At 43.9% G+C, this 24,259-nt stretch overlaps 1 protein-coding gene across 1 annotated transcript in view; it reads left to right on the top strand.

Annotated features, from left to right (window-relative positions):
- The first annotated feature begins 13,160 nt into the window (after positions 1-13,160).
- Positions 13,161-24,259, top strand: part of prpf6 (PRP6 pre-mRNA processing factor 6 homolog (S. cerevisiae)) — a 28,656-nt gene continuing 17,557 nt past the window's right edge. Inside the window, exons 1-6 of the mRNA XM_055932838.1 lie at positions 13,161-13,545; positions 14,275-14,437; positions 14,530-14,648; positions 14,776-14,854; positions 15,037-15,213; positions 22,710-22,847. Coding sequence (XP_055788813.1) covers positions 13,256-13,545; positions 14,275-14,437; positions 14,530-14,648; positions 14,776-14,854; positions 15,037-15,213; positions 22,710-22,847 — 966 coding nt within the window. The 5' untranslated portion in view covers positions 13,161-13,255. The remainder of the gene's footprint in view (positions 13,546-14,274; positions 14,438-14,529; positions 14,649-14,775; positions 14,855-15,036; positions 15,214-22,709; positions 22,848-24,259) is intronic.

The following is a 24,259-nucleotide window of genomic DNA, read 5'->3' on the forward strand; positions in this document are numbered from 1 at the left end:
CCACATACAGTGGGGCAAAAAAGTATTTAGTCAGCCACCAATTGTGCAAGTTCTCCCACTTAAAAAGATGAGAGAGGCCTGTAATTTTCATCATAGGTACACTTCAACTATCACAGACAAAATGAGAAAAAAAAATCCTGAAAATCACATTGTAGGATTTTTAATGAATTTATTTGCAAATTATGGTGGAAAATAAGTATTTGGTCACCTACAAACAAGCAAGATTTCTGGCTCTCACAGATCTGTAACTTCTTATTTAAGAGGCTCCTCTGTCCTCAACTCGTTACCTGTATTAATGGCACCTGTTTGAACTTGTTATCAGTATAAAAGACACCTGTCCACAACCTCAAACAGTCACACTCCACACTCCACTATGGCCAAGACCAAAGAGCTGTCAAAGGACACCAGAAACAAAATTGTAGACCTGCACCAGGCTGGGAAGACTGAATCTGCAATAGGTAAGCAGCTTGGTTTGAAGAAATCAACTGTGGGAGCAATTATTAGGAAATGGAAGACATACAAGACCACTGATAATCTCCCTCGATCTGGGGCTCCACGCAAGTTATCACCCCGTGGGGTCAAAATGATCACAAGAACGGTGAGCAAAAATCCCAGAACCACACGGGGGGACCTAGTTAATGACCTGCAGAGAGCTGGGACCAAAGTAACAAAGCCTACCATCAGTAACACACTACGCCGCCAGGGACTCAAATCCTGCAGTGCCAGACGTGTCCCCCTGCTTAAGCCAGTACATGTCCAGGCCCGTCTGAAGTTTGCTAGAGAGCATTTGGATGATCCAGAAGAAGATTGGGAGAATGTCAGATGAAACCAAAATATAACTTTTTGGTAAAAACTCAACTCGTTGTGTTTGGAGGACAAAGGATGCTGAGTTGCATCCAAAGAACACCATACCTACTGTGAAGCATGGGGTGGAAACATCATGCTTTGGGGCTGTTTTTCTGCAAAGGGACCAGGACGACTGATCCGTGTAAAGGACAGAATGAATGGGGCCATATATCGTGAGATTTTGAGTGAAAACCTCCTTCCATCAGCAAGGGCATTGAAGATGAAACGTGGCTGGGTGTTTCAGCATGACAATGATCCCAAACACACCGCCCGGGCAACGAAGGAGTGGCTTCGTAAGAAGCATTTCAAGGTCCTGGAGTGGCCTAGCCAGTCTCCAGATCTCAACCCCATAGAAAATCTTCGGAGGGAGTTGAAAGTCCGTGTTGCCCAGCAACAGCCCCAAAACATCACTGCTCTAGAGGAGATCTGCATGGAGGAATGGGCCAAAATACCAGCAACAGTGTGTGAAAACCTTGTGAAGACTTACAGAAAACGTTTGACCTCTGTCATTGCCAACAAAGGGTATATAACAAAGTATTGAGATAAACTTTTGTTAATGACCAAATACTTATTTTCCACCATAATTTGCAAATAAATTCATTAAAAATTCTACAATGTGATTTTCAGGATTTCTTTTCTCATTTTGTCTGTCATAGTTGAAGTGTACCTATGATGAAAATTACAGGCCTCTCTCATCTTTTTAAGTGGGAGAACTTGCACAGTTGGTGGCTGACTAAATACTTTTTTGCCCCACTGTATCTCTCTCTGTAAGGTCTCAGTGATAATAAACAGTAACTCGTGCAGCAGAACAGAACAATTCAAACACTACATAAAGACTACAATAGATGCGAACATACAGTGCATTCGCAAAGTATTCAAACCCCTCGACTTTTTCCACGTTTTGTTACATTACAACCTTATTCTAAAATAGTTTTTTCCCTCATCAATCTACGCACAATACCCCCTAATGGCAAAGCAAACACCGTATGAGAAATTTTAGCAAAAAAATGAAAATAAAAAAATGAAATATTACATTTACATAAGCATTCTGATCAGTACTTTGATAAAGCACCTTTGGCAGAGATTACAGAAGTGTTCTTGGATGGGGAGTGTCGCTGCACAGCTATTTTCAGGTCTCTCCAGAGATGTTTGATCGGGTTCAAGTCCGGGCTCTGGCTGGGCTACTACAGGACATTCAGAGACTTGTCCCGAAGCCACTCCTGCATTGTCTTGGCTGTGTGCTTAGGGTTGTTGTGCTGTTGGAAGGTAAACCTTAGCCCCAGTCTGAGAACCTGCTCCAGAGTGCTCAGGACTTCATCAAGGATCTCTCTGTACTTTGCTTCGTTCATCTTTCCCTTGATCCTGACTAGTCTCCCAGTCCATGTCGCTGAAAAACATCTCCACAGCATGATGCTGCCACCACCAGGCTTCACCGTAGGGAGGATGCCAGGTTTCATCCAGTCGTGACACTTGGCATTCAGGCCAAAGAGTTCAATCTTGGTTTCATCAAACCAGAGAATCTTGTTTCTCATGGTCTGAGAGTCTTTAGGTATCTTTTGGCAAACTCCAAGTGGGCTGTCATGTGACTTTTACTGAGGAGTGGCTTCCGTCTGGCCCAGGAAGAAAGCCGTTACAAACAGTCCGTAGAAACATGTCAAACGATGTATTGAATCAATCTTCAGAATGTTGTTAACATACATCTTGAATAAGGTTCCAACCGGAGAATTACATTGACTTCAGTTGAGAGATGGAACAGAGCAGCCTCTCACGTGAACGCGCGTGGTCAAAGCGTGGTCACCTCATTGCAGTGCTTACTCATTCCTGTCTCCTTCTGCCCCCCTTCACATTAGAGTCATAAGACATAGTTCTATTGACTGTTGACATCTCGTGGAAGCCGTAGGAAGTGAAAACTAATCCATATCTCGCTGTAATTTCAATGGGAGCTTGGTTGAAAATCTACCAGCCTCAGAAATAATCCAAACAGGAAGTGGAACTTCTCAGGTTTTTGCCTGCCATATGAGTTCTGTTATACTCACAGACATAATTCAAACAGTTTTAGAAACGTCAGAGTGTTTTCTATCCAATACTAATAATAATATGCATATATTAGCAACTATGACTGAGGAGCAGGCCGTTTTCTTTGGGCACCTCTGTGCACATTTCATCCAAGCTACTCAATACTGTCCCCTGCAGCCATAAGAAGTTTTAAGTCCTCCAAGTCTCCATTCTCCCCGTGACATCTAACAAAGATACAGCTGTAAATCAAATTCTACACATCTACAGTATAATTGAAACTGGGATGGGGGTACTAATCAGAGAGAGAAAGGGAGAGAGAAAATGAGAGCGGGCGCGAGAGACAGAGAGGGAGGGAGGGAGGGAGGGAGGGAGGGAGGGAGGGAGGGAGGGAGGGAGGGAGGGAGGGAGATGGCAGACAACTGCAGTGTCTTATTCATCCCTCTTTTAAAGTAGGAAATTATCTATTTCATTGTATCCCGTTCCTCCCCAGGGATGAAGTCTGCTTGCTCAGTACAGAAGGATGACAGTTCTATCTTTCTATCTCTTTCACTCTCTCAGAATCTCTCCATCTTGCCAACTATCACATCCTCTCATTCTCCCTCTCATTCTCCCTCCCTCTCATTCTCCCTCCCTCTCGCTCTTTTTCCTCCTCTCTCTCTTCCTCCTTCTCTCTCCCTACCTGTCCAGTTAGGGCCAGTGTTGTGCCGTACCTGTCACAATTCATCATAAGCAGGAAATATTCTCCTCTTCACTCTCCACTTCTCCCCACTGAGGAAAATAAGAATACAGACTCCATCTCAGCCAGATCCATTCCGTCAGAATAATTCTGGCCAGCACTGGGCTTCTGCAGACTGCTCAGTACAAGAGAACCACTTCCAGTCAATAAACTCTTATCTGCTTGGTTCTCTCCCTGAATAAAAAGCAGAGGAGGAAAAATAAACTTAATCTTGGAAGTAAATTAGCTTTGAAACTTAGAATCCATAATATAACCTTTATATAACCTTATGTAAGTGTTACAAAGTCCAATGGTTGAATGTACTGAGGAGAGTCTGTGTAAATTATTACACATCTTACCTCAAGTTAACAGTAAAGTATGTTCAGTGTCATGATGTAGGAAAGTCATATTTGTCCAAACAGTCAAGGTGAGCTACCAAGGTGACCTACCCACAGAGACACAAAGAGAAAAAGAGAGAGTCGGACAGAGAGAAGGAGAGAGAGAGAGACGGACAGAGAGAAGGAGAGAGAGAGACGGACAGAGAGAAGGAGAGAGAGAGACGAACAGAGAGAAGGAGAGAGAGACGTACAGAGAGAAGGTGAGAGAGAGAGACGGACAGAGAGAAGGAGAGAGAGAGACGGACAGAGAGAAGGAGAGAGAGAGACGGACAGAGAGAAGGAGAGGGAGAGAGACGGACAGAGAGAAGGAGAGAGAGAGAGACAGACAGAGAGAAGGAGAGGGAGACGGACAGAGAGAAGGAGAGAGAGAGACGGACAGAGAGAAGGAGAGAGAGAGACGGACAGAGAGAAGGAGAGAGAGAGACGGACAGAGAGAAGGAGAGAGAGAGACGGACAGAGAGAAGGAGAGAGAGAGAGAAAGAGACGTGCTTGGAGTAAAGTCCTAGTGTAGGCAGGCACTGCAATTAGCAATATGAATGATGTTCAATATTGACCCTTCTATATCCCTGTCATGTAAGATAACATATTGGCATTGAAAACAGAAGATCGATTACCCCTTTCTCCTCTGTCGTGTTTCAATGTCATACAGACAAATTATTAGTGTGTCCTTACTGAAAGCTTTGTTATCGCACCAAGCTCAGTGGATCAATGAAGCTGACTTTCCCTGGCTATTTGTTACCTTAGAAGACTCTCCCTGACTATCCTAATTAGGAAGATGCTAACAGAAGAGAGAAGTGTTATGTCTTCCAAGGACACTGCTCATTGTTTCAGAATTACACTCGCTAATCATTGCTAAATAAATCATTTATCCTCACAGGACTCCCTTTATGTGTGTGTTTGCGTGTGTGTGTGTGTGTGTGAGAGTGTGTGTGTGCACGTGTGCGTGTGAGCGTGCATGTGTGCATGAGTGCGTGTGTCTGTAATCTTTACGGAAAGGCACGCACAGAGACCACGTTGAACTGAGAGACCATAATTGAGTTTAGCGTGTGTGGATAAAATTAAAAAATGATGATGTCCATGGCCTATTTTGAGACTTTTTCTTTCCTTGCACTGTTACGTCACTAACTTCAATCATTTATTTGTACATGAAATGAAATTGACTAAATGAGTTCACAATAAGTTTCACGCTGAAGCATGAAAACACACATGGAGGAAAGTATTAACTCTGTAAATGTCTCTACAGTACATCCTGTACCAATATGTGTATACAGTATGTTTGTGAATTCTTGTGTTTGAGTACAGATGTAGGATCTTAATTTGATCACCTTGTTTCAGGAGAACTTTCCCTCAATGCAGGACCTTTCTTACTTTTAGTGTATTTGAGGTTTAAAAATGCTTCTGAAGTTTGTAATATCCACTTTGAAATGTCAGACTTGATTTTCTCTGATGAAAAATGTATCAACCCCTACAAAAATGACAATTAATTATACTCCACATTATAATTGATATTTCATGTTGCTGCAGGATAATTAAGACCCGATAACTGTATGTGGGTGTGCATTCATGTATGTACTTGTGAGGGTGCGTGCGTGTATGTGTGTGTTTGTGTGATCCATCAATGGGTCTGATTTGTGTGACCCATTTGTATTGCGGAACATTGCATTGACCGTTTCTCTCTCTCATGCCCTCTGCTTGTGTATAGACTATAGAGTGTACCGACAGCACTCTCAATCAATAAATCTTAAATTGAATACGTGATTGGTTTGGGACTGAGTGGCCATCTTTGTTCTTAACCTTCCACAGTGAGTCCCACTCACCACATTCACCCAACAACAGACACAGTCTGCATCTCAAATGAAGCGAACCCTATTCCCTATCTAGTGCCCTACGTCTCACCAGGGCCCTATGTAGCTGGAGCCCAAGACACTCCATACCCACCTGGTAATAGGTTTTTACATTGTGATCTTCTCTGACCTTGTGAAAAAGTGTCTAGTGCGGGTTTGATTGAATTGCACTCCTCAGTCCATTGTGACAGTAGAGAGTGCAGATTGTGTGGTGAACCAGAGGACTGTGGGACTTTTCATTCCTTAACATACTGTATGTGTTGCTTGATAAATAGGTCAAAGGCACGCATGCACTGGACTCGTGAGAACAAGAACACACATGAACGAACATGCATTACTGTAACATGCAGACACACACACACTAACACGCTCACACACACACACACACATACATACACTATAACGCTGTCCATTGTTATCATTCTTCATTTTTCTACACTATCATTTCCTACTATGTTTTCTAATAAGTAAGTAATCGGAAACGTCAGACAGATACTCCTGAAAGTTATAGCAGGATTTGTTGTCATCTGAAATAAGTACAAATCAACATAATGCCTCATGAAGATTACCTAGAAGATGACACTCCTCCTCGAGTGTGTTTACATACTTGTAAATGAGAACGTGTTCTCAATTTGCCTACCTGGTTAAATAAAGGTGAAATAAAAATAAAATAAAAAATACTCTCTGTGTTCTGACGCTCAAGTCATTCCAGGTTAAAGGTTTACATAATCTATGAGACTACAAACTACTGTCTCTCTCTCTCTCTGTCTGTCTGTCTCTCTCTCTGTCTCTCTGTCTCTCTGTCTGTCTGTCTGTCTGTCTGTCTGTCTGTCTGTCTGTCTGTCTGTCTGTCTGTCTGTCTGTCGGTCGCCCTCTCTCTCTCTCCCTCTCCCTCTCTCTGTATCTCTCCCTCTCTGTCTCTGTCTCTCTCTCTCTATCTCCCTCATTCTTTATCTTTTCTTCTCTCAAGGCAGTTTTGCTGCATTCAGAGGAAACATTGCCAACTGTTCCACGGCATTAGCAACACATCAAATCAAATCAAATGGTATTTGTCACATGCGCCGAATACAATGAGTGTAGACTTTACCGTGAAATGCTTGCTTTACGAGCCCTTCTCAACGATGCAGAGTTCAAAATAAATAATAAAAATACAAATTTTAACACAAGAGGAATAAAATACACAAGAATGGAGCTATATACAGGGAGTACCAGTACCATATCAATGTGGAGCTATATACAGAGAGTACCAGTACCAGATCAATGTGGAACTATGTTACAGATATGTACATAAAGGCAGGGCAAGGTGAATAGTCATCTGGATAGATAATAATAGTAGTAAAAAACTAAAAAACAGTATAGAAGCAGCATATGTGTGTGTGTGTGTGTGTGTGTGTGTGTGTGTGTGTGTGTGTGTGTGTGTGTGTGTGTGTGTGTGTGTGTGTGTGTGTGTGTGTGTGTGTGTGTGTGTGTGTGTGTGTGTGTGTGTGTGTGTGTGTGTGTGTGTGTGTGTGTGTGTGTGTGTGAAAAAAGGGTTCCAAAAGGGTTCTTCGGTTGTCCCATTGGAGAACTCTTTTTGGTTACCGGTAGAACCATTTTTGTTCCATGTAGAACTCTTTTGGGTTCCATGTAGAACCCTCAGTGGAAATGGTTTTACATAGAACTCAAAGGATTTTACCTGGAACCAAAAAGGGTTCTTCAAAAGGTTCTCCATTGGTGACAGCAGAAGAACCGTTTAAGAATGTAGTGTATGTGAATGTGTTTGGGTTTTGTATGAGAGTATCAGTGTAGTGTATGTGAGTGAGTGTGTATATGGTATGCATACATAGTCTTGTGAGTGTGCATAGAGTTAGTGCAAGATAGTCTGTGGAACCATTGAATTATTTAACTATTTTGCGGTCTTATGACTATTTAGCAGTCTTATGGCTTGGGGATGAAGCTGTCTCGGAGCCTGATAGTCCGAGAGCCAATGCTCTGGTACCGTTTGCCAGATGGTAGCAGAGTGAACAGTCTATGGCTTGGTCGGCTGGAGTCCTTGGCAATTTTTTGTGCGTTCCTCTGACACTAACTGATATAGAGGTCCTGGATGGCAGGGAGCTCGGGCCCCAGTAATGTACTGGTCTGTCCGCGCTACCCTCTGTAACGGTTTGCATTTTTCCATACCAAGCGGTGATGCAGCCAGCCAAGACGCTTTCAATGGTACAGCTGTAGAACTTTTTGAGGATCCAAGGGCCCATGTCAAATCTTTTCAGCCTCCTGAGGGGTAAGAGGCTCTGTTGTGCCCTCTTCACGACTGTGCGGGTGTGTGTGGACCATGTTAAGCCCTTAGTGATGTAGACGCCAAGGCACTTGAAATTCTCGACCCGCTCAACTACAGCTCTGTCAATGTGGATGGGGGCGTGCTCTCCCCTCTTTCTCCTGTAGTCCATGATCAGCTCCTTGATCTTACTGAAGTTGAGAGAGAGGTTGTTGTCCTGGCGCCACACTGGTAAGTCTCTGACCCCCTCCCTTTGTTTTTATATTGCTGCTACTCACTGTTTATTAACTATGCATAGTCACTTTACAAATGACCTGGACTAACCGGTGCCCCCGCACATTGACTTGGTACCGGTACCCCCTATATACAGCCTTCACATTGACTTGGTACCGGTACCCCCTGTATGTAGCCTCCACATTGACTCTGTACCGGTACCCCCTCTATATAGACTCCACATTGACTCGGTACCGGTACCCCCTCTATATAGACTCCACATTGACTCAGTACCGGTACCCCCTGTATACAGCCTCCACATTGACTCAGTACCGGTACCCTCTGTACACAGCCTCCACATTGACTCGGTACCGGTACCCCCTGTATATAGCCTCCATATTGACTCTATACCGGTACCCCCTGTATATAGACTCCACATTGACTCGGTACCGGTACCCTCTGTATATAGACTCCACATTGACTCGGTACCGGTACCCCCTCTATATAGCCTCCACATTGACTTGGTACCGGTACCCCCTGTATATAGCCTCCACATTGACTCGGTACCGGTACCCCCTGTATACAGCCTCCACATTGACTCGGTACCAGTCCCCTCTGTATATAGCCTCCAAATTGACTTGGTACCGGTACCCCCTGTATATAGCCTCCACATTGACTCGGTACCGGTACCCCCTCTATATAGCCTCCACATTGACTCTGTACCGGTACTTCCTGTATATAGCCTCCACATTGGCTCTGTACCGGTACACCCTGTATATAGCGTCCACATTGACTCGGTACCGGTACCCTCTGTATATAGCCTCCACATTGACTCTGTACCGGTACCCCCTGTATATAGCCTCCACATTGACTCGGTACCGGTACCCCCTGTATATAGCCTCCTCATTGACTCTGTACCGGTCCCTTCTGTACATAGCATCCACATTGACTCTTTACCGGTACCCCCTGTATATAGCCTCCACATTGACTCGGTACCGGTACCCCCTGTATATAGTCTCCTCATTGACTCTGTACCGGTCCCTTCTGTACATAGCATCCACATTGACTCTTTACCGGTACCCCCTGTATATAGCCTCCAAATTGACTCGGTACCGGTACCCTCTGTATATAGACTCCACATTGACTCGGTACCGGTACCCCCTCTATATAGACTCCACATTGACTCGGTACCGGTACCCCCTCTATATAGCCTCCACATTGACTCTGTACCGGTACTTCCTGTATATAGCCTCCACATTGACTCTGTACCGGTACACCCTGTATATAGCCTCCACATTGACTCGGTACCGGTACCCACTGTATATAGACTCCACATTGACTCTGTACCGGTACCTCCTGTATATAGACTCCACATTGCCTCGGTACCGGTACCTCCTGTATATAGCCTCGTTATTTATTGTGTTACTTTCTGATTGATTAGATTATAATTTTTTTAACTTTATTTTATTAACTCTATTTCTTGAACTGCATTGTTGGTTAAGGACTTGTAAGTAAGCATTTCACCGTATTCGGCACAAGTGACAAATAACATTTTATTTTATTTTATTATATTTGTAGGCTGTCTCATCGCTGTGGTGATCAGGCCGACCACCGTTGTGTCTTCAGCAAACTTGATGATGGTGTTGGAGTCCTGCGTGGCCATGCAGTTGTGGGTGAAGAGGGAGTACAGTCAGGGACTAACCCCTTTGGGGCCCCCGTGTTGATGGTCAGCAAGCAGGTGTTGTTGCTTACCCTCACTACCTGGGGCCGGCCCGCCAGGAAGTCGCAGAGGGAGGTGTTCAGTCCTAGGGTCCCCAGCTTGGTGATGAGCTTGGAGGGGACTATGGTGTTGAACACTGAGCTGTAGTCTATGAACAGCATTCTCACATAGTTATCTCCCCTCCTGTCCAGGTGGGAGAGGGCAGTGTGAAGTGCAATTGAGATTACAGCATCTGTGGATCTGTTGGGATGGTATGTGAATTGGAGTGGGTCTAGGATGTCTGGGATGATGGTGTTGATGTGCGTCATGACCAGCCTTTCACTTCATAATTACAGGTGTGAATGCTACAGGGCAATAGTCATTTAGGCAAGTTGCCTTGGAGCTCTTGGGAACCGGGACAATGGTGGTCAGTTTGAAACATGTTGGGATTACAGACTGGGACAAGGAGAGATTGAAGATGTCCGTGAAGACACATGCCAGCTGGTCTGCACATATATTGAGAACGCATCCTGGTATTCCATCTGGCCAGGTGGCCTTGCGACTGTTAACCTGTGTGAGTGTTAAGACTGTGTGATCACTGAGATCACACAGTCATCTGGAACAAAAGGGCTTTCACGCAAGACTCAGTGTTGTATTCCTCGAAGCAAGCATAAAAGGCATTTAGTTCGTTTGGAAGATATGCATCACTGGGCATTTTATGGCTAGGTTTCCCTCTGTAATCCATTATCGTCTGCAAGCCCTGCCACATGCGACGAGCGTCAGAGCCGGTGTAATAGAATTCCACCTTTCTCCTACACTGAGTGTACAAAACATTAGGAACACCTGCTCTTTCCATGACATAGACTGACCAGGTGAATCCAGGTGAACTTTATGATCCCTTATTGATGTCACTTGTTAAATCCACTTCAATCGGTGTAGATGAAGGGGAGGAGACAGGTTAAAGAAGGATTTTTAAGCCTTGAGACAATTGAGAAATTGATTGTGTATGTGTGCCATTCAGAGGGTGAACGGGCAAGACAAAAGATTTAAGTGCCTTTGAACGGGTATGGTAGTAGGTACCAGGCGCACCGGTTTGTGTCAAGAATTGCACCGCTGCTGGGTTTTTCACGCTCAACAGTTTCCCGTGTGTATCAAGAATGGTTCACCACCCAAACATTGTAGTCAACATGAGCCAGCATCCCTTTTGAACGCTTTCAACACCTTGAAGAGTCCGTGCCCTGGCAAATTGAGGCTGTTCTGAGGGCAAAAGGGGGTGCAACTCAATATTAGGAAGGTGTTCCTAATGTTTTGTCCACTCAGTGTATTTGTCATTTTGCGAGTTTGATGTCTTGTCAGAGGTCGTACGGGCATTCTTTCGTCCATGTCACTGTCCTGTTCCTTGTAAGCGGTAGCTTTACCATTTAGCCCAGTGTGAATATAGCCTGTAATCCATCAAAGGGAGACAACATCCATTATCTCTGCTGGCTACCAGGACCACCGCCATGCTAGACTCTCTGTGTGTGTGTGTGTGTGTGTGTGTGACAGACATGGTGTTCTCGTTTTCTCCTCCATGCATGTTTGTGTCTGTGCGTGTCAGCAGAGAGATGTAGCTTGTTTACCACAAATATCCTACAACACGAATAGAGAAGACAAGGTGATGCAAGTTCCAAAAATACCTTTTATTGCGACTCACTGCTCATCCACTGATTTCATCTGGTATTGAGTCATATCTGCATCTGCCAAGGCTGACCTCAAACAATGGTGACTGAATGCATTCGGAACAGTAACCAGGGGATTAGATGTGGACATGGGTTTGACACGCAGGGTTTTCTTGATCATTAACCTCAATCAGCATTACTGACGGGTGGTTTCCCTCTAATGACACGGACCTGAATCGCTGGATCACAGACAGACAGACAGCAGTTAAACATATTCAGTTAGACAATCTATCATAATTTTGTATGAAGAATATACTATCAACTCAATATCAACTATCTCCGTACACCTCGGCAATGGTTAACTGAGGCTCTCAGCTCCTGGCTCCCGGCTTTCAGTAATGGGGCTCCCGAGTGGCGCAGTGGTCTAAGGCACTGCATCTCAGTGCTAGAGGTGTACTACAGACACCCTGGTACGAATCCAGGCTGTATCACAACAGACCGTGATTGTGAGTCCCATAGAGCGCTGCACAATTGGCCTGGATTTGGCCGGTGTAGACAGTAAGTAAGAATTTGCTCTTAACTGACTTTTCTATTTAAAACAAAGGTTAAATACAAAATGAAACCAGGTCTGTGAAGTTTTGCGGCTCTTTGGATCTATGAAATGGTTCTGGGCTGTTGAAGCCATACATCCTCTAATGCAGCTGACAGCGAATTTTCATCACAGAATCTTCTCCCAGAAGTGAAATAATGTCTGCCCTGGAGGCAAATTAAATGAAGAGAAATGAACATGCTGAGGCCTTGGCTGTAGATGGCTAAAGTTAAAGGTGATGGAATCAAATTGATGCATAGGCGGAGGTACTTCATCACAAGACAGACAGCACAGAAACGTCATATTAGGTTGTAATTACATTTATCGCAGTGAGCCCTTCCTGTGATTGACAATGGTCCGCCCAAGAAGGCTTTAGTGTCCATGTTAGACTGGTTTGATATATATTAGATAGTGCATCTCTGTCAAAATGTGTGCCAATTAATTTTAAAACACTGTTTAAAATGTGTCGGCCAATCAGCTGTGTTTTTAAATTGGTTCTCTCAAGAAATAGGACAGTGTCGACTTTCATTATGTCAATAATGGTGAAATGCAGACTCAAAATGACCTGGCTGTCAAACCAGATAGGCTGAGGTAGCCTAATGAGCTTCTGTTGATGAGGGCTAGCAGATTCACTCAACTATGTGCTGATCAAATACATGACCCGAAACCAATGCATATTTATTCCCTGTAGTTACAGGTAGACTTAATAAACCATTTAGACTCCAAATTCCAGTTGCCATGTCTGGGATGTGTGCAATGGGCCTAAAGTAGGCTATTCTCCTAGCCTGCACGTTTTCCTGTAGTCTGCTGCACTCTGCTGGTAGAGCATGGCAGTAGTAGTTGTGGAGCGCCACAGGGGGCGCTGCTGCAGACCAATGTCATGATTGTAAAAGGAAGTGCGTATGTTATTGTTTCAAAAGTTCCAGTCTGCCGGAAGCTCATACGAAGAAGATTATTCCGGAAGTGAACCCGTTCTTATTATACCTTAGTGAGTGAACCGCGTTGTCTGTATAACTAGCCACGATGGCTAGCAGAGATGGAAACTATAATAACAGAAATCAAAATGATGGTAGAGGTTCTAGGGGCGGTGGACAGAATTTCGGTAGAGGCTCCGGTGGCCGCGGGCAGAATGATGGTAGAGGCTTTGGGGGCGGCGGGCAGAATTCTGGTAGAGGTTCTGGAGGTGGCCGGGGTGGCGGGCGTAATGCCGATCCCCCGCCAATGCCCATGTCCTCCCCGCTCATGGGCAAGAAGAAAAAGCCCTTCCTTGGGATGGCCGCGCCGCTAGGCTATGTGCCTGGACTCGGCAGAGGGTAAGCAGGCATGGTGTTAGTTAGCTTAGCCACATAGCTAACTAGCTACAGTAACTAAGCCACCTTAAATCTTGAATTTGGCTGGCAATCAAGTACTTGTACCTAAATCTTGCTAATAGTGTTAAGATGCAATACGTCTAAAATTCCATCTTTCTTGTTATTAAGTAACGTTAGTAACTACTATGTTTGGCTCGCAATCTACCTATGTAAACCCTCCAGAACCAGACTGAAACAAAAACTACAGAGGCTGTGGTCTCCAGAAGCAGGGTTGAAGATAGCCAGCAGATCTGACCAGCTTGCTTACAACTGCACTAGGGTCTGACAGACTTCCAGTGTAGATTAAGACACCGCTGAGCCCACCCGAGATATGGCTCGGAAAATGTATCTTGATACAGGGATGAGAAATGAGTTATACTCCGAATTGCCCCATTATCCCAACTGAACTATTACAACAACTGCAATTTTTTTTAGCAGTCGTTTAATCTTCTCGGTGTAACAGTTGGGATAATGGGACAATTTGAAGAACGCCACATTTCTCATCCCTGGATTGAGGTATGTTTTCCAAGCCATCTCTCGCACCTGCTCTGCTGTGTAATACTCTACACACGAAGCATGTCTGACCCTAGTGCAGCTGTAAGCAAGCGGGTCGGATCTGCTGGCTAGATTGAAGAATAATGTTCTAGTCTGTTGTTGAATCTCTCCATCTAACTCTACCTCTTCTGTCTCCAGAGCCACAGGTTTCACCACCCGGTCTGATATCGGTCCCGCTCGAGATGCCAACGACCCGGTAGATGACCGCCATGCTCCCCCGGGGCAGAGGACGGTGGGGGACAAGATGAAGAAGAACCAGGAAGATGACGAAGAGGATCTGAATGACACCAACTATGATGAGGTCCTTGTCTATACATGACACCCAAGAACAAGTTCAGGCAAAGCTCAGCTCTCACCGTATTGTAACATCTGCCTCTGCCCACTTTTTCTCAGTTTAACGGCTATGCTGGCAGTCTGTTCTCCAGTGGACCCTATGAGAAAGACGACGAAGAGGCAGATGCTATCTACGCAGCTCTGGACAAGAGGATGGACGAACGACGCAAGGAGAGAAGGTGAGAGAAGAGACTTCCATGTGTTTATTAGTGTGGGTTACTGCTCCTGGGGGGGTGGGTGTGTGTGTGTGTGTGTGTGTGTTACTGCTCTTTTGTGTTAACCCAGTCTGTCCTGTGTGGTCCCCAGGGAGCTGAGGGAGAAGGATGAGATAGAGAAGTACCGTATGGAGCGCCCCAAGATCCAGCAGCAGTTCTCTGACCTCAAGGTTGGTCACTGTGTTCCCATGGCAACAGAGTCAACTCTCCTGTACTGTCTCCGAGCAGTCCTACCTTTAAATCTGCCAAAGACGCAATTTCCATCTCTTAATGGATAATGACATTGAAAGCAATACATCTATTCTACATTCTCTCTCCCTTTCTCTCTCTCTGGCTCTCGGTCTGTGTGTAGAGGAAGCTGTCAGGAATGTCAGATGAGGAGTGGCTGAGTATCCCGGAGGTTGGCGATGCCAGGAACAAGCGCCAGAGGAACCCGCGCTATGAGAAACTCACCCCTGTACCAGACAGCTTTTTCTCCAAACACCTGACCACAGGAGACAAGCACACCACCGTGGACCCACTGCAGGGGGTTAGTAACGTTACATGCACAGAAGCAGACACACACTCAAGCATACTCACCAACTTCTAAGGGTCATGCATCGCCGTACTCTCATACCACGCTCTCTCTGTTTTGTCACATGTTGCAGTTTCATTATGTGCCTGTAGGAGTCAACTTCTGCTGAAACAGTCTCCAAATCCTACCTAGGGCTGTTGGGGAGACTGTATTACCGCTACACCGGCAGTCACGAGTCATGACCGCAGTAAAATTCAAATGACTGTCGAGTCACAGTAATCTCCTCTTATGCACTCTGGACATGCTTCGGTAGTACCCAGCTTGCTAACGATCTTTGGGTCCTGATGGCCTGGTTCTCAGGGCTCTATTGTCCCTCCATCAGGTCCTAATGGCCTGGTACTCAGGGCTCTTGTTCCTCTAACCACTCTGACATCAATGTAAATGATTTCTACGGTGATGATTAATTCAAAACACCCATACTATTAGAGCTTATGCATGGTCTTATGCATGGTCTCCCCCCCCCCCCCCCCCAAAAAAAAAACTACATTAAAATGATCGTGCCCACAATACATATTATGCATGACAAAAAACATCAAACAAAACTGATTTAAGATGTCTTTGGTACATAGTTGGTCTGGCCTTTGAGTGTGGACTGTATTATTATGCATACTGGATGGACTGGTTACCTTCTGCTCCAAAATGTCTATCCATGAGTCTGGGAGAGAACGTATAGGCCCAGGCGATGCTGCTGGTTCATTGATTGTGCAGGGCGGCTAACAGTTAGCCTACAATTAGTAAATTTGGTTTTGAATAGCCTAGTAATAGGGCTTTTTTTTCATAATTCAATTGTGACATTACTTTAAGCTATACAGAATATCTCACCACAATGCATTTCCATCTCCCCTCTCCTTTATTTTTTTCTCAAGCGCGCAGGCGGGCTGTCAACAGTTTAGTGAAATTTGTTTAGTTGTGAAAACATGTTACTATCGATGTTCCCGAACAGATTCTACTTGGTTTTCCAAATTAAGCACTTGCTATCTGCAGGATCAAGGTTAAAGGGCCCATGGCATACAGAGTTTGGGTGGAAAATCCCGTCGGGCAGCAAGAGCATGCTCCTCAAACAGTGGTTGATGCGTGGAGTGAAATAAATGGAGTGAAAATTATGTTTATTCCTAAGCACATGCTCCGCTATAAAACCAAAGTAGCCTACAAAACTGACTGGCGGGAAAGCACGCGGCCTACATTCACTATTCTAGTGCATACAGATGACTTGTCTTTTGTCCCCTGTCCATTTGATAATGGGACATTCTAAATCGAAACAAATTTTACATATTAGTAAAGACATGATTATAATTGAGAATAGTCTGATGGGTGAAAATATGATCACTTGATGAGAGAACAGCTGTGCAGCCTGAGGCAAGGAAGAGAGCAAATCTTTTTTTGCTACTTTCTCAAATCCTCAATAGCCAATAGTCCCACCATGCAGCCCATATCTGTTCTGATTTCTAACACATTCTGATGTTTGTATCATTCACAACTAAGGTTGACAAATAACAAAATCTAGCATATAGGACTTGTTTCAAATGATCACTTTTACACTTACTACAAAATAATGGCACAGGATTTATAAGCATATCTTGCCAGCTAAATGAACAAGCCTACAGCCTAAGGCATGGAGTATAGCCATATAACTAACATATAGTAGGCCAACTCATATTCTGTTCTTCTGAAATACATTTTCTTCATGTCATGTTTCTTTAGACCTGACTAAAATAAAGAATGGATTTGTGAGGGTGTATATTCAGGGTTGGGTAGGTTACTTTCTAAATGTAATCCGTAACAGTTAGTAGTTGTCTAAAATTGTAATCTGTGAAGTAACTTTTGGATTACCCAAACTCAGTAATGTAATCTGATTACATTCGTTTACCTTGAGATTACTTTCCCTTAAGAGGCATTAGAAGAAGTCAAAAATGTATGTTACCAATTGAACGTCATCTATTGCAGGATAAATCAATGTTAAAGTTTACATATCTGGCCATATATGCATGTTACATTTTACTTTATGGGTTGTTTATGTAGGCTTCTTCTAACCCATCGCTTTCTACTACATATAATAATACTATTAAATTGTATCTTTACGTTAAAAACCAAAGTCTATCAGAATTCCATATTTCCAAGTCCTATTCTTGAAGTTCAAGGGGTATAACATTTATTGGACTGACTGGCAGTATAGATTAGCCAAATTGTTTTACCTGCGCATGACCCCAAAACTAAGGATTTATTAGCCAGCCCTACTCTGTTGTTTATGATTTTGTTGTCATGGAGGACGGATTGGGCTCATTGATTCGAGTTGAAAAATAAGTCCTGCGCTCATGGAATGGCATGCTTTGAGCACTACTGAAAAGTGCTATTTACATGTGGAAAAGAAATGCCATATGCTGCATTTGTTATAGGCCTATTGTCTACCTTTTTGTTGGACACTGATATCTTGATAATAAATGCTCGCTTCGAGCCAAGCAACACTAAAGCATGCACAAGAGCACCAGCTGTTCTGGATGACTGTGTGATAACACTCTAGGTAGCCGATGTCAACAAAACCTTTAAAGAGGTCAACATTCACAAAGCCGCTGGGCCAGATGGATTAACAGGACGTGTACTCAAAGTATGCGTGGAGGTAACCTGTCTAAATGATTACCACCCAGTGGCACTCAAGTTGGTAGACATGAAGTGCTTTGAAATGCTGGTCATGGCTCAGATCAACAGCATCCTCCCAGACACCCTAGACCCACTCCAATTCCCATACCGCCCCAACAGATCCTCAGATGACGCAACCTCAATCGCTCTCCACACTGCCCTTTCTCACCTGGACAAAAGGAACACCTATGTGAGAATGCTGTTCATTGACTACAGCTCAGCGTTCAACACCATAGTGCCCACAAAGCTCATCACTAAGCTAAGGAATCTGGGACTAAACACCTCCCTTTGCAACTGGATCCTGGACTTCCTGTCAGAGAACTGGCAGTGTGGTGCCAGGACCACAACCTCCCTCAATGTGAGAAAGATAAAGGAGCTGATCGTGGACTACAGGAAAATGTGGGCCGAACAGTAGGACCTGAGCCCTAGGACCATGCCTCAGGACTACCTGGCCTGATGACTCCTTGCTGTCCACCTGGTCGTGCTGTTGCTCCAGTTTCAACTGTTCTGCCTGCGGCTATGGAACCCTGACCTGTTCACCGGATGTGCTACCTGTCCCAGACCTGCTGTTTTCAACTCTCTAGAGACAGCAGGAGCGGTAGAGATACTCTGAATGATCGGCTATGAAAAGCCAACTGACATTTACTCCTGAGGTGCTGACCTGTTGCACCCTCGACAACCACTGTGATTATTATTATTTGACCCTGCTGATCATCTATGAAGATTGGAACATCTTGGCCATGTTCTGTTATAGTCTCTGGCCACCCCTCATAGCCTGGTTCCTCTCTAGGTTTCTTCCTAGGTTCTAGCCTTTCTAGGGAGTTTTTCCAAGCCACCGTGCTTCTACACCTGCATTGCTTGCTGTATGGGGTCTTAGGCTGCGTTTCTGTACAGCACTTTGTGACATCAGCTGATGTAAGAAGGGCTTTATAAATACATTTGATTGATTGATTAACATCGACAGGGCTGTAGTGGAGTGGGTCGAGAGTTTCAAGTTCCTTGATGTCCACATCGCCAACTATCTATCATGGTCCAAACATACCAAGACAGTTGTGAAGAGGGCACAACAAAAGCTTTTCCCCCTCAGGAGACTGAAATTTTTGGCATGGGTCCCCAGATCCTCAAAAGGTTCTACAGCTGCACCATTGAAAGCATCCTGACGGGTTGCATCACCGCCTGGTATGGCAACTGTTCGGCATCTGACCGTAAGGCACTACAGAGGGCAGTGTGAACGGCCCAGTACATCACTGGGGCCAAGTTTCCTGCCATCCAGGACCTATATAATGGGCGTGTCAGAGGGAAGCCCATAAAATTGTCAGAGACTCCAGTCACCCAAGTTGTAGACTGTTTTCTCTGCTACCGCATGGCAAGCGGTGCCGGAGTGCCAATTTCTAGGACCAAAAGGCTCCTCAACAGCTTCCATTAATAAAATCGCCACCGGGCAATTTACATTGTCTTCCCACCCTTTTGTACACTGCTGCTACTCTCTGTTTATTATCTATGCATTGTCACATCTATGCATTGTCACCCCCCCCCCCCCCCCCCTACATGTACAAATTACCTCAACTAACCTGTACCCCCGCACGCTGACTCGGTACCGGTGCCCCCTGTATATAGCCTCGGTATTGTGTTACTTTTTATTATTACTTTTTATTTTAGCCTACTTGGTAAATATTTTCTTAACTCTTCTTGAACTGCGCTGTTGGTTAAGGTCTTGTAAGTAAGCATTTCACTGTAAAGTCTACATGTGACAAATAAAGTTTGATTTGAAATCCACAGATGAAACAATAACAAAATGTTGCCCCGCCTCTGTTTTGGTAAACAGTTGAGGGATGGCCCTGTAAAAATGTAACCACTCTCAGATTAATCGACAGCTATGGATGCAAGGACTGACCATCCATGATATCAAAATGATAGTTTTAACAATGTTATGAGGCTATACAGTGTTTGTTTATATTTCCAATGTTTGCAAACATTGGAGTAAAACAAGCTTCTCTTTTGGGTTCTCATGGAGTGTGACAATTGAACTAAGCCCATGAGACATTTATAAGTTATTTTCTTCAGCAATCAATGGATAAGTCCCAAAATTGATATAGCAACTACAGATTGACCCTTTTAAGTCTATCAAAAGTGTGCAAGTTTGAGTATGTGTCCATTAGGCTTATGGACTTTTTATCAGCATGAATTAGATTTGAGCAATAAAAGCCCCACGCTTATTCCATAGGCTGGGATCTGCACTATGCAGCTTTTGCAAAAGGGCATTTTTCACTGGCTGTCCACTGGTTTCAAAAACAATGGTTGATAGGCTGCTTAAATTTCTTGAATTCAACCATTATTGAGTTCGAAAACACATTTAGATTTGTGAATGTTCATCCACAACAACCACAATCCGTGAGGTGCAAATAGTTGAATGAGAGAGCAGCAGTGTGAATCACAGAGGCTTTCGACTCTTATCACTGCATTCTTATCGGCAGACTCAACAGCCTTTGTTTCTCAAATGACTGCCTCGCCTGGTTCACCAACGACTTCTCAGATAGAGTTCAGTGTATCAAATCGGAGGGCCTGTTGTCCGGACCTCTGGCAGTCTCTATGGGGGTGGCGCAGGGTTCAATCGGGGGGCCGACTCTCTTCTCTGTATACATCAATGATGTTGCTCTTGCTGCTGGTGATTCTCTGATCCACCTCTACACAGACGACACCATTCTGTATACATCTGGCCCTTCTTTGGACACTGTGTTAACAAACTTCCAGACGAGCTTCAATGCCATACGACACTCCTTCCGTGGCCTCCAACTGCTCTTAAATGCTAGTAAAAATAAATGCATGCTTTTCAACCGATCGCTGCCTGCACCTGCCCGATTAGCATCACTACTCTGGACGGTTCTGACTTAGAATATGTGGACAACTATAAATACCTAGGTGTCTGGTTAGACTGCAAACTCTCCTTCCAGACTCACATTAAGCATCTCCAAACCAAAATTAAATCTAGAATCAGCTTCCTATTTCGCAACAAAACCTCTTTCACTCATGCTGCTAAACATACCCTCGTAAAACTGATTATCCTGCCGATCCTTGACTTCGGCGATGTCATTTACAAAATAGCCTCCAACACTCTACTCAGCAAATTAGATGTAGTCTATCACAATGCCATCCGTTTTGACCCCAAAGCCCCATATACTACCCACCACTGTGACCTGTATGCTCTCGTTGGCTGGCCCTCGCTTCATATTTGTCTCTTTATCTCAGCTCACTGGTCACTTTAGCAACACCCACACGTAGCACGCGTTCCAGCAGGTTTATTCCACTGGTAATCCCAAAGCCAACTTCTCCTTTGGCCGCCTTTCCTTCCAGTTCTCTGCTGCCAATGACTGGAACGAATTGCAAAAATTGCTGGAGACTTATCTCCCTCACTAACTTTAAGTATCAACTGTCAGAGCAGCTTACTGATCACTGCACCTGTACATAGCCCATCTGTAAATTCCCACCCAACTACCTCATCCCCATATTGTTATTTATTTTTACTCTTTTGCACCCCAGTATCTCTACTTGCACATCTATCACTCCAGTGTTAATGCTAAATTATAATTATTTTGCCACTATGGCCATTTTATTGCCATACCTCCCTAATCTTACTTCATTTGCACACACTGTATATACATTTTTCTATTGTGTTATTGACTGTACGTTTGTTAATCCCATGTGTAACTCTGTTGTTGTTTGTGTCACACTGCTTTGCTTTATCTTGGCCAGGTCTCAGTTGTAAATGAGAACTTATTCTCAACTGGCCTACCTGGTTAAATAAAGGTGAAAAAAAATAATCGGTGCACTATGTGGATATCAATAATAAGTGATATCCATATGTAACAGTATAACTTTAGACCGTCCCCTCGCCCCGACACGGGCGCGAACCAGGAACCCTCTGCACACATCAACAACAGTCACCCACGAAGCGTCGTTACCCATCGCTCCACAAAAGCCGCGGCCCTTGCAGAGCAAGGGGAAACACTACTTCTAGGTTTCAGAGCAAGTGACGTAACTGATTGAAACGCTATTAGCGCGTACCCGCTAACTAGCTAGCCATTTCACATCCGTTACACGTATCACCGTAGACTACACCACTGCTGTCATCCTTACCTCCAAGCATTTATTCAAGTTGTATAATCTTTGGATGCCGATAGCAGTCGCACCATTGGAAGACATAGCTAGTACTGTAGCCTACTGTACAAAAGCCTATTCCTGCTCTTTTCCCATGATCCATAAAACACATTTGGTGTGTCATCATGGTGGTCTCTGACTTGTGGTCAGACTCGCTCAGGTGGAACAAATTTAAACTTGATCCTTTTTTCAATGCTGATTTGAATGTCATTGAGAAAACAGAAGTGTCAAAGATTTTTTCCCCCACACACTTCCTTTCTGAATTTAAAAGTAATCCTCAAAATAATCATCTGTTTTTTCTAAAGTATCTGTAATCTGATTACAATATGTTTTTTGCTGGTAAAGTAACAGATTACAGTTACCGTTTTTTGTAATCCCTTACTTGTAACCCAGTGTATATTAAATTGAATTATTAGACTATTTTACATGTAGAGGTTCCAAAGGTGCGCATCAGAGGCTTGTATGCGTAGAGGCCTGGAGATGCGAAACTTGTTTGTTAATTAACGGTCAATTACCTTGAGACCGGCAGTCTTCTGCATGACAATAACCAGCTGACAAAATGTCATGACTGCCACAGCCCTAATCCTACCCATGCCAACAAGTATTTCTAGGCTACTGGTTCTCATCCAGACACTTATTTGTTGTGTTGGTTCTGTCTCCAGTTGAACCTCCCTGGTGGTCTGGAAAGCCCGTACCCTGGGGGGATGACCCCTGGCCTGATGACCCCCGGGACAGGAGAGCTGGACATGAGGAAAATCGGCCAGGCCAGGAACACACTGATGGACATGAGGCTCAGCCAGGTAATGCATAACTTTAGTCCTACTGACTTAAAAGCTTGTGTCTAGTTTGACTGTTATTCCCCAACCTACAGTGTGCTCCAAAAGTATTAGGACATTTATTGTAATACTTTTCTTTTTGTCTCTGTGCTCCAGCACTTTGGATTTGAAATTATACAATGATTATGAGGTTAAAGTGCAGACTGACGGCTTTCATTTTAGGGTGTTTTCATCTATATCAGGTTTCAGGTAGCATAGTGCTTAAGAGCGTTGGGCCAGTAACCGAAAGGTCGCTGGTTCGAATACTAGGTGAAAAATCTGTCTGTGCCCTTGAGCAAGGCTCTTAACTCTAATTGCTCCTGTAAGTCTTTCTGGATTAGAGCGTCTGGTAAATGACTAAAATGTTCATGTAAAATATCATGTGAACATAGTACAAAAGTATTGGGTCAAATTCAAATATGTAGTAAACGTTTTTGGTAGAATTTGGTGCCATTTTCCTAGCACGCAATGATTACAAGATTGGATGCATTTGCTGTTTGTTTTGGTTGTGTTTGAGATGATTTTGTGCCTAATAGAAATCAATGGTAAATAATGTATCATACCCCACCAAAAATTCTACCCTCCCATGTTATTGTAATGACGAGAGATTAACATGTCTTGGGGGTATGATATCAAATTCTACCCTCCCATGTTATTGTAATGACGAGAGATTAACATGTCTTGGGGGTATGATATCAAATTCTACCCTCCCATGTTATTGTAATGGTGAGAAGTTAACATGTTTTGGGGGTATGATATCAAATGCTACCCTCCCATGTTATTGTAATGGTGAGAGATTAACATGTTTTGGAGGTATGATATCAAATGCTACCCTCCCATGTTATTGTAATGGTGAGAGGTTAGCATGTTTTGGGGGTATGATATCAAATGCTACCCTCCCATGTTATTGTAATGGTGAGAGGTTAACATGTTTTGGGGGTATGATATCAAATGCTACCCTCCCATGTTATTGTAATGGTGAGAGGTTAACATGTTTTGGGGGTATGATATCAAATGCTACCCTCCCATGTTATTGTAATGGTGAGAGGTTAACATGTTTTGGGGGTATGATATCAAATGCTACCCTCCCATGTTATTGTAATGGTGAGAGATTAACATGTTTTGGAGGTATGATATCAAATGCTACCCTCCCATGTTATTGTAATGGTGAGAGGTTAGCATGTTTTGGGGGTATGATATCAAATGCTACCCTCCCATGTTATTGTAAAGGTGAGAGGTTAACATGTTTTGGGGGTATGATATCAAATGCTACCCTCCCATGTTATTGTAATGGTGAGAGGTTAACATGTTTTGGGGGTATGATATCAAATGCTACCCTCCCATGTTATTGTAATGGTGAGAGGTTAACATGTTTTGGGGGTATGATATCAAATGCT

The sequence above is a fragment of the Salvelinus fontinalis genome, chromosome 8, assembly GCF_029448725.1.
Source record: "Salvelinus fontinalis isolate EN_2023a chromosome 8, ASM2944872v1, whole genome shotgun sequence".
In the NCBI taxonomy this organism is placed as follows: domain Eukaryota; kingdom Metazoa; phylum Chordata; class Actinopteri; order Salmoniformes; family Salmonidae; genus Salvelinus; species Salvelinus fontinalis.